The following is a 12,440-nucleotide window of genomic DNA, read 5'->3' as shown; positions in this document are numbered from 1 at the left end:
TTTCCCACGAAATTTAAACTACGTGTCTATGTTTGTAAATTGGGTAAAGTACAAGTATTTTTTTGGTACTTTTCACTTATTTTTATATTTATATGTAGATTGACGGATAAAATAGATTTACGGCTCTAAAACTATAGCGTTATTAATATTATGGTTTCTAAATTTCATTTCATGATAATAATAAAAAAATTAAACTCTATGTTATTTAACGTTAAAGTCTAAATAAAAAAATCATTTAAAAAATAATGAAATAATAACTTCAAAATAGATATTTGATCATAATTTACAGTTTTATGGATTAAAATAATCGATAATGTTTATAGTTAAACTTGTTGAAGTTAAAGAAATTAATAGATTTTTTTAGGGTGTTGTTAAATCCAGCCTCAAATTCCCACCACTAGCCCCGTGAAAGGATGAAAATATAATGATCAAAGAGATTAAAAAAATAAAAAGAAATAAATATATCTTTTCATGCATGAAGGTTAGTGATCGTTTGTTTACCTTTTTATACCTGGAAAGCAGTCTTTTACAAAAGCAGGGAATCCTGCTTTTTGGTTTTTTGGTTGCTCCTTTTCATGCTACTATTTGTCTTTTCACTTCAAAACGAAGAATTTTAGATGTTTGGTTAGTGATCGCTTGTTTACCTTTTTATATCTGAAATCAGTCTTTTACAAAAGCAGAGAATCCTGCTTTTTGGAAAAGCCGTTTTTCCTAACAGCAAACCGTAATAGCAAATAGTAGATAAAACAAACGGACCCATAATATATTTCTTTTTTATATATATATTAAAAATGTTTTACTATATAATATTAGATCGTGTATTCAACCAATTAAGGTTGACTTGAACGGTTAAAGGTTTTAAGTCGTTTAAACTAGATTTCGAGTTTCAGCCCTAATGTACACCTAAAGCTTTAATTGAAAGATGGTCCACTTAAAAAGCTATGACGATCTCGAATCGAAAAATTAGATAAACTATCAAAAAAAAATTATGTATTTCAAAAATAATTCATAAATGATGATAATTTAAAACTAGCTGTAGTTATAATATTGTCATTAATTATATTTCACATTTTAAAACAATAGATATATCTCTTTAGTAAATATGTTCATAGGATGGATTGGATCGGACTGAGTCTAATTGCGTTTTACACTGAACTATTTTGTTCAACTTGAGCCCAGACCGTATTATATTTACAGCGGGCTCAGTCAGAGCTGGATCAACGTAAGAAAATTGGTTTTCAATTACAGCCCAACCTGTTCAACTAATATAGATTATATTAAAAAAAAGTTATGGATTAGGTTTAGTTGAGAAATCATCTTACGTTAGTGCGGCGATGATAGCCGATCTCTCAGCCAAGTCATCATCTCCTGTTAGTGCAATGTTGTTTTCGATTTTTTTTTCTTGGCATTGATTTGAAAAGCTTTTAGTATTGATCTATTTTATTTTATAACAAAAAATGTCCTAATCTAAAGAGAAAGAGCAGCAGATCTCTGGTTTTCTTCTTCATCCTCTTCTTCTAATCCAACCATGTATTGCTACGAGGGCAAATATGTTGATGATTAACTGTGATTTGATCGGGACCTGAATCTGCTCCTGATCATTGATTGGTGGATCTGATTGCTTGTTTTTTTGGATCTATAATATTCTGAATTAGTATTTATTGTTTGATCGGTTTTAGCTTATTTCATTGCATGAAGGTTTGTAGTATGTTAAACTTTTGTCATGGTTAAAATTAATTGGCTCCTGCGATGTTAGAAGAGGCGGTGCTTCCTCTGCTTTGCATAATTTAATGATTTGGAATTAGTTAGCTGAAATTGTCTCTCCGCGTGGAGTGATTTTTGGTCTTCTTTATGTGAGAAGTTTTAAGTTTTTGGGGTGGGTCCTGGTACACAGGCCCGCCTATCCCAATGAGTATCTTAAGCTGGAATTGTCGTGGGCTAGCAACCCACATACAGTTAATGTTCTTGTGGACCTGGTTAAGGTTCATAGGCCTATGGTTACTTTTTTAATGGAAACTATGATTAAAGAAGAGAAAGTGATAACGGGTTCTAAAAAATTTGGTTATAGTGGATACTTTATTGTCGATGGGCCTGGTCATGGGGGTGGTCTTGCTTTACTATGGAAAGAGAATATTTCGGTCACCATACAATCTTCATCTCTTAATCATATTAATGCTTTTATCACTTTTCCAAACATACCAGTTTGTCGTGTTACTGGATTCTATGGATTCCCGGAAAGACAGAGACGGAGGGCCTCTTGGGATTTGCTGCGATCCCTCAAAGACCAAGACTGTTTAGCCTAGTGCTGTATCGGGGATTTTAACGATGTGCTGAGTTTGTGTGAGAAACGAGGGGGAAGAAGTCAACCTAATTGGCTTGTTGAGGGATTTAAGGAAGCAGTAGAAGCGAATGGTTTAGGTCCAATCCTTATGGACGGTCATCCTTTCACCTAGGAAGTCAGGCGCGGCACGGATAGATGGATTGAATAAACTCTCGATCGTGCCCTTGTCAATGCAAAGTGGAAAGAATTGTTTGCTGACCCTAGAACCTGGAACCTTGCAACTGTGTCTTCTGATCACTCGGCTATCTTTCTAGAGTGTAAAATATGGCTTCGTTGTTTTGGGAGTAAACGCTTCCAATTCGAGAATGCCTGGCTTCAGGAGTCTAATTGCGCAGCAGTTGTACATCAGGCGTGGATGTCTGAGTCGAGTAGTTCGATATCTGATAAAATTGCGATATGTACTGAGGCTCTTAAGGGGTGGAGCTCATTGCTGGAATCGAATTTCAAGCAATCCTTGGATATTTATAAGACCCAGATGCAATGCTATAAAAGGTAGGAGGGATGTATATGGTATGGAGAGATATAAGCAAGCTTCACAGACGTATTTATCAACTTTAAAAAAACAGGATGACCATTGGAAGCAAAGAGCTAAGTTGATCTGGATGAGAGACGGTGACGCAAAGTCTTAGTATTTTCATGCATACGCATCTGACAGAAGGAAACGAAACAGTTTCTCGGTACTGAAGGACTCTAACGGGATATGGCACACAAAATGTAATGGGATGGACGATATACTGTCTGAGTATTTCAATGGAATTTTCACCAGTACGGGCAATAATGATTCTGCTTTACTGCCGTATGTTCGATCCAAGGTCTCTCCGGAGGAAAACGAATTACTGTCTCATGCGTTTTCTATAGAAGAAAGTGCATGCTTTGCAAAGCATCCAGACAAAAGTCCGGGACCTGACGGGCTCAATCCGGCCTTTTTTCAGCACTTTTGGAACATTGTGGGACATAATGTATGTGAAGCATGCTTCTCTATTCTCCGAGCTAATAGGCTTCCACCAACGCTTAACGACATTCTGATCGTGCTCATTCCAAAAATTAGCAAGCCTGAATTTGTCTCTGATCTACGCCCCATTGCACTTTGCAATGTATTATTTAAGATTCTGTCAAAAATGTTGGCTAACCGTCTCAAGGTAATCCTCCCATCTATAATTTCTACAACTCAAAGTGCATTTATTGCATGAAGATCTATATCCGACAACATTATAGTGGCATATGAAACAATCCATAAATTAAGAGGGCTAAGACAATAGAAACACGGGACCGCTGCTATGAAGTTAAACATGAGTAAAGCATATGATCGGATTGAATGGGGCTTTCTAGAGAATATGCTTATCAAGATGGGGTTTAACGGAAGATGGATACAATGGATTATGATGATGGTAACTACTGCCTCATATAAAATCGTGCAGGAAGGCACGGAGATTGGACCTATTATCCCTAAACGGGGACTGAGGAAAGGAGACCCTTTATCTCCTTTCTTATTCTTAATTTGTGCTGAAGGATTATCTGCATTATTATCAGCTAAGGAACAGGCTGGATTAATTCATAGTGCTCACGTAGCTAGAAATGCCCCAAAAATCTGTCACTTATTCTTTGCAGATGACAACTATCTATTTTTTTGAGCCAATAAGAGAGAGGCAAAGGTGGTTCAAGACTGTTTAAGGTGCTATGAACAAGCTTCGGGTCAGTGCGTGAATTTCCAAAAGTCTTCGGTATTTTTTAGCGGCAATTCGTCAATAGAAGATCAGTCAGATGTATGCAACGAACTTGGGGTTGCTGAAGTTGAGGATATGGGATTCTATTTGGGGGCACCAATTGTTGTTGGAAGAAGTAAGATGCAGGCATTCAGTTTCTTAAAAGATAGAATTTGGAAGTGGATCAATAATTGGAAGGAGAAATATTTATCCCATGAGGGGAAGGAAATCCTCATCAAAGCTGTGTTGCAATCTATTCCAACTTATGTCACGAGCATATTCCTCATGTCTATGGAGTTCTGTAATGATATTAACAATATGCTAAATAGGTTCTGGTGGAATTCATCCTCCTCAACATCAAATGGAATCCACTGGAAGTCTGGAAGGCATGGGATAAAATTTGTTGGCTGATAGGGGTATTTTACTCCTATCTTTTAGTGTGATTTACAGGTTGATTGTGGATAAAATAAATAAGTTTAATTACAAAAATAAAGTGTTTTTGATAAAATAAAGAAATAAAAATAAATCTCATACTTTCAGTTTATTTTCCTCGTTTTTTATTAATTTAGGAAATAAAAACGTCAAGCTAACTCGGCTCTCAAGTTTTGTATTTCAGGTACGAGAAAGGAGCAAAAATCCACTCCATACGCGGGGCGTATAATCCCCTACGCGGGGCGTGAAACATGGTGTCGGTAATGATTGCCTTATCCGCAGAAGCCACGTGAAACTGACTCAACATACGCGGGGCGTATGCCACTCTACGCGAGGCGTATGACACATGTCGGCAATAATTGGCCTAATCCTGAAAGTCAGACTGCATTGTCTCCCAGAGTCAACTCTGCATACGCGGGGCGTATCACCATGTACGCGGGGGCGTAAAAGACAGTTCTTCAACGTAAAAAGATCAGAGACTCTTTTACGCGGGGCGTACTTCAGCTATGCAGGGCGTGTTTCAGACAATTAGACACGGAATTGGTCCATATGCAGGAGATTTCTGACGGAATGGGCATTTACGCGGGGCGTAGACCAATTTACGCGGGGCGTATCATGGGATTTCCGCACTCAATGATGTTGCTCCATACTTGTACTTTGTGAAATTACAAGCTTGCCATTAATTGATGTCTATAAATAGGAAGCTCTTGAACTTCATTATATACCTTATGAACTAAGAAATAATTATACACTAGAGAGCAAACTATACTTGTTTTGTTACTTGTTGTAGTATAGATTCAATTTTTGTAGCTAAACTCTCCACCTCGAGAGCTTGTTCGGTTGTTCTGGCATTCCATCGAAGTTCCGCTCCACCATTCGCCACCAAGCTCGAGAGTTCCACCTCCACGACCTAGGAGACGGCTTTGAGTCCGGTTAGCTAGTTTCAAGGGTGGATTCTCCCCTTTTACGTGCTAATTAACTTGTACTCTTCCTATGTACTAGGCTTGGTTGTATTCCATTTATATACATTTCATATTAATAATTTCATGATTTATAATCTCTATTTCCCTTTACGTATTAGTGCTGCTGCTTGTTTTGATATTGATAATTGACTATTGTGTAGGAGAACGCGATTTCCGACGCCATTTGGACTATCCTTAGGGAGTTATATAGGTGTTGCCCTACCGGAAGTGACAAACCGAAAACCGTAGGAATTGACAAGCCACAGAACTTACGGGCCCTAGTTTATAATTCCCCCACTTTAGACACGCATTGACTAGGAATCACGTAGTCTAAGTGCTTCACGGGTCGGTCCTACTTCACTTAGTCGTCTTTGCAAGAGCAATTTACTATCCGTATACATTTAGAGTCATTATTTGTCATGGTTATAACTTATCACATTCATCCCACTTCATAGGGTTTTAGCCACATAAATCTGCTTCGCCAATAATTAGAGTGTAGTTGTATCTTACTTTACCCCAAAGTAATCACCGCTTAAATAACATACGAAACCGAGTCGTCTAATACTTGTAATTATAAATCCCGTGGATTCGATACCCGGTCTTAACCGGATTATTACTTGATACAACGGGGTACACTTGCCCCTAAGTAGTCGTAGCGTCTAAGTAGAGTCAAAAGCCATTTATAAAGACCATATCTATAGACATAGCACATTCACCGCAATACACATTTTATCGTCGTAAGAAACTCTACCACTAGGCGTCGCGCTATCATTGGCTGAAAGATAACGGAGGATTGGGCTTCCGGGACATCCATAAATTTAATCTCGCTCTTCTAGCAAAACAAAGTTGGTGCCTTGTTACGAATCCAGATTCTCTAATAGCAAGAACTCTAAAAGCAAGATATTTTCCTAATGGTGATTTTTTACAGGCTACCCTGGGGCATAACCCTTCCTTCGTGTGGCGTAGCATCATTGCGGGTCGAGGGATCTTGATCAACAGATTAAGGAGGAAAATAGGCAATGGAGAATCCAGTTCCATTTGGAATAGTCCTTGGCTGCCAGACGATCAGAACCCTTTCCCAATAAGCTTGACTGTAATGACTTTGCCCTCAGGACTTGTCAAAGACCTTATGGATGATCAAGGAAATTGGAAGCATGAGGTTATTAACAGCTCATTTTGCCCACGGGATGCCAAACTCAGTTATTCCATACCGGTCAGGCGTACACGTGTTGAAGATGGTTGGTTATGGCCATCTGATAAATCTGGTGCTTATATAGTTAGGAGCAGATATTTTTGGGCAAGGGGACTCACACCGTCGAATCAAATAAATCCGAACAGAGTAAATTGGAAGCTGATATGGAATTTGAAGGTTGCCCCGAAAGTCAAGAACTGTTTATGGCGAATTTTTACCAACTATCTGTCAACTTTGAATAATCTTGTAATTCGTCATAGCTCGCTACCTAACTGTTGTCCGGTGTGCAGAGCTTTCAGGGAAAACGAGTTTCACGTGTTCATAGGATGTCCTCGAGCTGCTCAGTTATGGAAATTATTGTTCAAAGACAATCGGTTGGATCTAATAACGAATTTTATCCATTGGTTTACAAATATCCTTGGTGATGTGACGATGGATTGTAACCTTATTGTGATAATCTGTTGGCAACTATGGAGGGCACAAAACGAAAAAGTTTGGAATGATAAAATTCGAACGCCTGAGGAAATATTTAAAACCGCCACTGTTGAACTGACGGCTTGGGAGGCAGCGCAAAGACATCACCCTGATCAACAAAATCAATACACAAGTGCTTTGTGTAAATGGAAGAAACCGGTTGCAGACTGCTACATCTGTAACGTCGATGCATGGTAAATGGGTTAAATAATTTATGCTCTTTTGGTTTCCTTTTATGCGACAATCAAGGGCGATGCTTTGCGGCAAGCATGGGTTACCTTGCTGAGATAACGGATCCACCTTTGGCTGAGGCAATGGCAATCCGCGAAGCGCTATCATGGATCAAGAATTATAACTTAAGCCATGTTGAAGTCCAGTCCGACTGCCTGATGGTGGTACGAGCTATTCAGCTCCAAAAAAGTCAATTATCTTATTTATCTGATGTGATACGTGAGTGTTGTGATTTGTTGCGACATTTGAACTCATGTTTGATCTCTTTTATTAAACAATCAGCGAATTTAGCAGCCCATAGCCTAGCTAAAGCTGTTACTTCTAGTTCTGTTCGTGGTGAGTGGGTCTGTCCACCACCGTTTATTATTGATGTGTTATCTTCTGATTTAAGTTAATAAAAGTTGTTGTTTGTTTCAAAAAAAAAAAGTTAATTATAATTAAAATTAAACAATAAATATGGACAATAAAAATATAACAAACTAAAATTAAACAATAAATATGGACAATAAAAATATTACAGCCGATTAATGACGGTCACGAGATTCATATAGCTTCCTACTAGTTCAAGGATCGGGTTTCAAATGTGATTTGTCTCCTCACAGATTTCATACGGGATGTTCTTGATCTTAGTGTTAAATCTGTTGTTGGAATTTTGTTGGTGGTTTTTAGATCCTTGTTAGCTTTGATTTCATACCTTAATATATCCGATTTACTTTTGTCAGTGAATCGGGTTGTCCTCGATGTTATTCGGACACCGGCTCTCAGTCTGACTCTCTAATGTACGTTGATGATTTAATTACTTAATGAATTGTTTCTTTGTGTCAAAAAAAAATATACATATCCAAAACCAACTTATGAAAATTCGTGATAAGCGAGCTTGAGCAGGTTGAACAGACCAACGTAACTTTTTCTCTTCTGTATTTTCATTTATCTCTCTTTTCTTTCGTTAAACAAAACTAATTTAAATATCGGAATGTAATCCTCGGAGTAATTACTTTTAATGATATCGGAAATGAATGGATGGATTATGTTCTAATCTAGATGGATGGATTATGTTCTAATCTAGATAAACAAACTAGTTAATGAAGGAATTATTGAATTTATTATTTCATGATTTATTATTTTTATATCGAATATGCATACATAATTTACAATAAAATGATTGTTAAATATCATAAATCATAAATAAGTCTAGTAATTAAGGCTAAATCAAACTAAATAAAAAAAAAAATTAAAATGAAGGGAATATTTGCATTTGGCTTAAGATATGCTCAAAATTATCAGTAGACTTTTCAATTGGATGGGAATGTATTCCTTCGTACGTCGTAATAACAACTCCTTCATCTCTCGTTAATCTCTGAACTTGCTTCTTCACGTTACATCCTTGATGAGTGCATCGATAGTAGCTTCTGCATAAATAAGATAAGCTAAATCAATATTATTCATTTAATTAGATAAAAAGATCGGATTTAACGAGTTTAAGAACCGAATCTACTCATTCTAAGTAAGCATATCAAACAAAAACATACTTTTAGGTTAAATATTTTCTTATTAGAGTTGTAGTCGAGTTGAGCTGAGTTCTGACTTGTTCGTGCTCGGCTCATCACAAAATTGACGAGTTCAAATTCGACATTTTGTTTGTAAGCTGCTGATGAGCAATTCGTTTATTTATTCTCGAGTTTTGCGTATAAACAACTCATTAATTTTGTTCATAAATTTTTCTCACAAAAAGCTCACTATTATTACTCCCTCCATTCTCAAATAAGTGTCGTTTTAGAATTTTCACACAAATTAAGAAACACAATTAATATGCACTTAAATTAATAAATTTAAGTGGATTAACTAAATAAAAATTTTCTCTCCTATAATGATTGGAGAAAAAACTTTGAAAGCTTAAAAAACACATGAAGCAAAACAAAATTTAAATGCTTAGACCAACAAACTATACTAAATCTTATTGAAAAACGAAAACCACACTTAAAAAAGAACAAAAACAATTATCTAAAACGACACTTATTTGAGAATGGAGGGAGTATATTCCTTAATTATGTTAATTTGAAAAAAAAATAACACAAAACTACGTAGATTTGATACCTATAAAGTTTCATATAAAACTACGTAGTTTTACATTTCCCTTTTCATAGAAATACTATTATTAAAAAAATCGAATCACACGAGTCGGTTCATGAACATTATAATCGAACTTATTCATAAATTTATAACCAAGCCTGAATGCGAGATTTCAAATCGAATTTTGTCATGCTCAAACTCAACTTATTTATAAATCAAGCTGAATATGATTCAACGTGTCGACTCATTTACAACCCTACCCATATAATATATCTATGTCTTTTTATTTGTCCTCAAAATTTAATCATCATTTCCCTTTGTCCCACCAACCCATATAATGTATATATCCCCTTTACATATATGTCCAAGACACAGCTAGAGATTTTTTCCCCTGCATTCTAAAAGTCATAGTTGGATAATGTTGACTGTATAAATGCTAATTGATGATAAGATATTTATCTTCCATCTCCAATTGAGGAATATATATATTCACAAAGATAACCACCAATTTTACCGTCGGATTAATATCAACCTCTCCATTCAAATAATGTCATATCAATAATTAGGTTGACGTGACATCATCAGAGTAAACGCACTAGCCTTTCCATTCAAATAATGTCATATTAATAATTGGGTTGGCGTGACATCATCTGAATGAACGCACCAGTACTGATCCCAAATTCATTATAAAAAATTTCAGAAAGAACAAGAGAAATTTGGATCAAATAGTTGGAGATATACATTCACATATCAGTATTCGTAACTCTTTGTATTTGTAGCTAGAAGTGGAGATAAGGGTCGCTTGGGGGTCGGTTCCTGAAATCACCCCTATCATGGTGGTTTCGGCTCCTCTATCGAGTTAGGAGTATAAAACAACATGATTTTTTTTTCTTTTTAAAATATATATGCAAAATTGACCTCCCAACATAACAATTTTGTATTCGTCACCGTTTCTAGCCAGGAAAAAATGATTTTCAACCTTCAATTTTAGTGGGTTTCCACTTTTTTCCTTTTAAATGTTACATTGTTAGTTAGTAATGAGACCCAAAGGTATCATGTTGGTTAAATTTTATATAGGGGAGTACATTTTTTAAGAGTATTTCTAGAGTAATATATCGTTGAATCAATTAGTATCACATGTGTATATTTTTTCTTTAAACCAATATCTCCACTACATAGTATACAAAAAGATTTTCATTACTCACGAAAATATCGTAGATTTGGATGGAGAGAGAAAAACTCCCGACATTTTATGGTTGAAGTGATAATTACTGAAATATGGTTTATAAAGATAACTCGACACATACGATAAAAAGAAAATACGGTTATCATTTTTGTTTGTATTTACATTCTGTATAATCATATAACTAAATATATAAAGTAATATGATTATGATACCATAACTCAACCGAAAAATGTTAGCGCTATAATTGGGCCGAGCCGCTCATAAATCAGCTCGCCGTTTGGCTCGATACAAGCTACACCATATTTGGCTCCATTTATAGACGAGAAGAGCTTGAGCATAGCGAAAGTTAGTTCAAAAACTTGTGATCGGATAATATCAAAAAAGTATAATAAAGTTATTCTTAGACATTAACGACCAGCTTAAACTTTGATGAGAGCTTTATAAATCAAATGGATGATGGTCATACGTTATACACGTTTTAAGCTCAATGAACATCTGCGTGAGTGTGTTGGAGATTATAATAAATCTATTTTTATACTTTAGTATTAGCTTAAACTCTTAGTTCAAGCTGTTTTTATCATATTAGAAGTATCAAAACAGGTTATTGTATAAAAAAAAAAGGCAGCCCGATCGCACTGGAGCAAGTCTTTTCCTGCCAATTTATTTGGCAGGCTCCTAAGATTCGAACCCGTGACCTCTTAGTCACAAGACAAGAACGTTTACCGTTGCATCAAGACTCGCCCTCTAAAACGGGTTATAGTATATTATAGATAAATAAAAGAAGAAGAAGAAAGAACAAACCTGGGAAATTTGTTATTCTTGACAGCTTTTTGGCCATACTTCCTCCATCTATAACCATCATCAAGAATATCAACTTGACTTCTAGTTTGAAAAGCATATCTTGGTTTCCTAATCTTCTTCTTCTCTCCACCTAATTTTCTCATCTTCACCGTCTTCTCCATTTTCTCTTTCTCCCCCTTCTTCTCCGGCGAAACTCCGGTACCAAAATTACAGCAGCCATCAGGAACTTCCATTTCAAAATCCTCCACCATTCCTCCTAGTAATCCATAATTTTCTTCTTCTTCCTTGTTCTCCTGGTCTTGGAAGTAGTCAGTGAAACCGTCGAGTGATGAACAAGTTCCACTCAACGGCGCCGTTTCTGAGGATTGGAGTGGGAAATAAGATGCGAAATTCTCCATTGTGGAAGAAGAAGAAATAATGGAGGAGATGGAGAGAAGTGAGAAAGTTAATATAGAGAGAGATAAGAGGCGGCGCGGCTCAGAAAGAGATCGACAGATTTGGAGTCGTAAACGCCACGTTTCAATTTTTTTATTTTTTGTTGAGACATTTAATTTAATTTAATTTAATAAAAATATAAAATTTTATCTCTATTGTTTTGGTAAGTGTGTGTAGAAATATCCACGATGTAACAACTCAATATTTTGGCTTCATACATCATTTTCCTAATCTTATTAAAAATAATTTGAGGAATCGACTTTTAAGTGTTTAAAATGCTTTAATAGCTGTCTGAACTTGCTTAAAATGTAGTAAATTGATTATTATGTTGCAAATTTTTTCGTCTGGTTAACTTATTGTCCTCCTAGGAGCAGCATCATAAGCTTATAGAGTGTCGTGATTTGTTTCGTGAAATGCATTTCGTTGTTTTACATGTTTTTCGCGAAGATAATCAAGTTGCAAATGTGTTGGCCAACTTTGGCAGGATCAGTTCAGAGGCTCACTAGTGGAACTCACGTCCTCATTTCTGTTCTAGTTATATTTGGGATAATTGTAACAGATGTGACTTGTATCGGTTCGTTTAGTTTTATCATTTCTCTCTTTGACATTATTT

At 36.0% G+C, this 12,440-nt stretch overlaps 1 protein-coding gene across 1 annotated transcript; it reads right to left on the bottom strand.

The window, feature by feature from the left end:
• Positions 1-8,426: 8,426 nt before the first annotated feature.
• Positions 8,427-11,817, bottom strand: LOC136230260 (probable WRKY transcription factor 75). The gene is made up of 2 exons (XM_066019281.1): positions 11,393-11,817; positions 8,427-8,744 (listed from the first exon to the last, which is right to left on the bottom strand). The coding sequence occupies exons 1-2, from the start codon at positions 11,788-11,790 to the stop codon at positions 8,567-8,569; spliced, it is 576 nt and encodes a 191-aa protein (XP_065875353.1). The 5' UTR covers positions 11,791-11,817; the 3' UTR covers positions 8,427-8,566.
• Positions 11,818-12,440: the final 623 nt, after the last annotated feature.

This window comes from Euphorbia lathyris, chromosome 5 (assembly GCF_963576675.1).
Source record: "Euphorbia lathyris chromosome 5, ddEupLath1.1, whole genome shotgun sequence".
In the NCBI taxonomy this organism is placed as follows: domain Eukaryota; kingdom Viridiplantae; phylum Streptophyta; class Magnoliopsida; order Malpighiales; family Euphorbiaceae; genus Euphorbia; species Euphorbia lathyris.
The sequence above is the reverse complement of the archived record's forward strand: the minus strand, read 5'-3'. Positions and strand labels throughout refer to the sequence as shown.

Bases quoted from the DNA above. Each gene is read 5' to 3' on its own strand.
- LOC136230260 (XM_066019281.1), bottom strand. From the start codon at position 11,790: ATGGAGAATTTCGCATCTTATTTCCCACTCCAATCCTCAGAAACGGCG. The intron at 8,745-11,392 runs GTTTGTTCTTTC...TTATTTATGCAG, and splicing joins AAGAATAACAAATTTCCCAG to AAGCTACTATCGATGCACTC.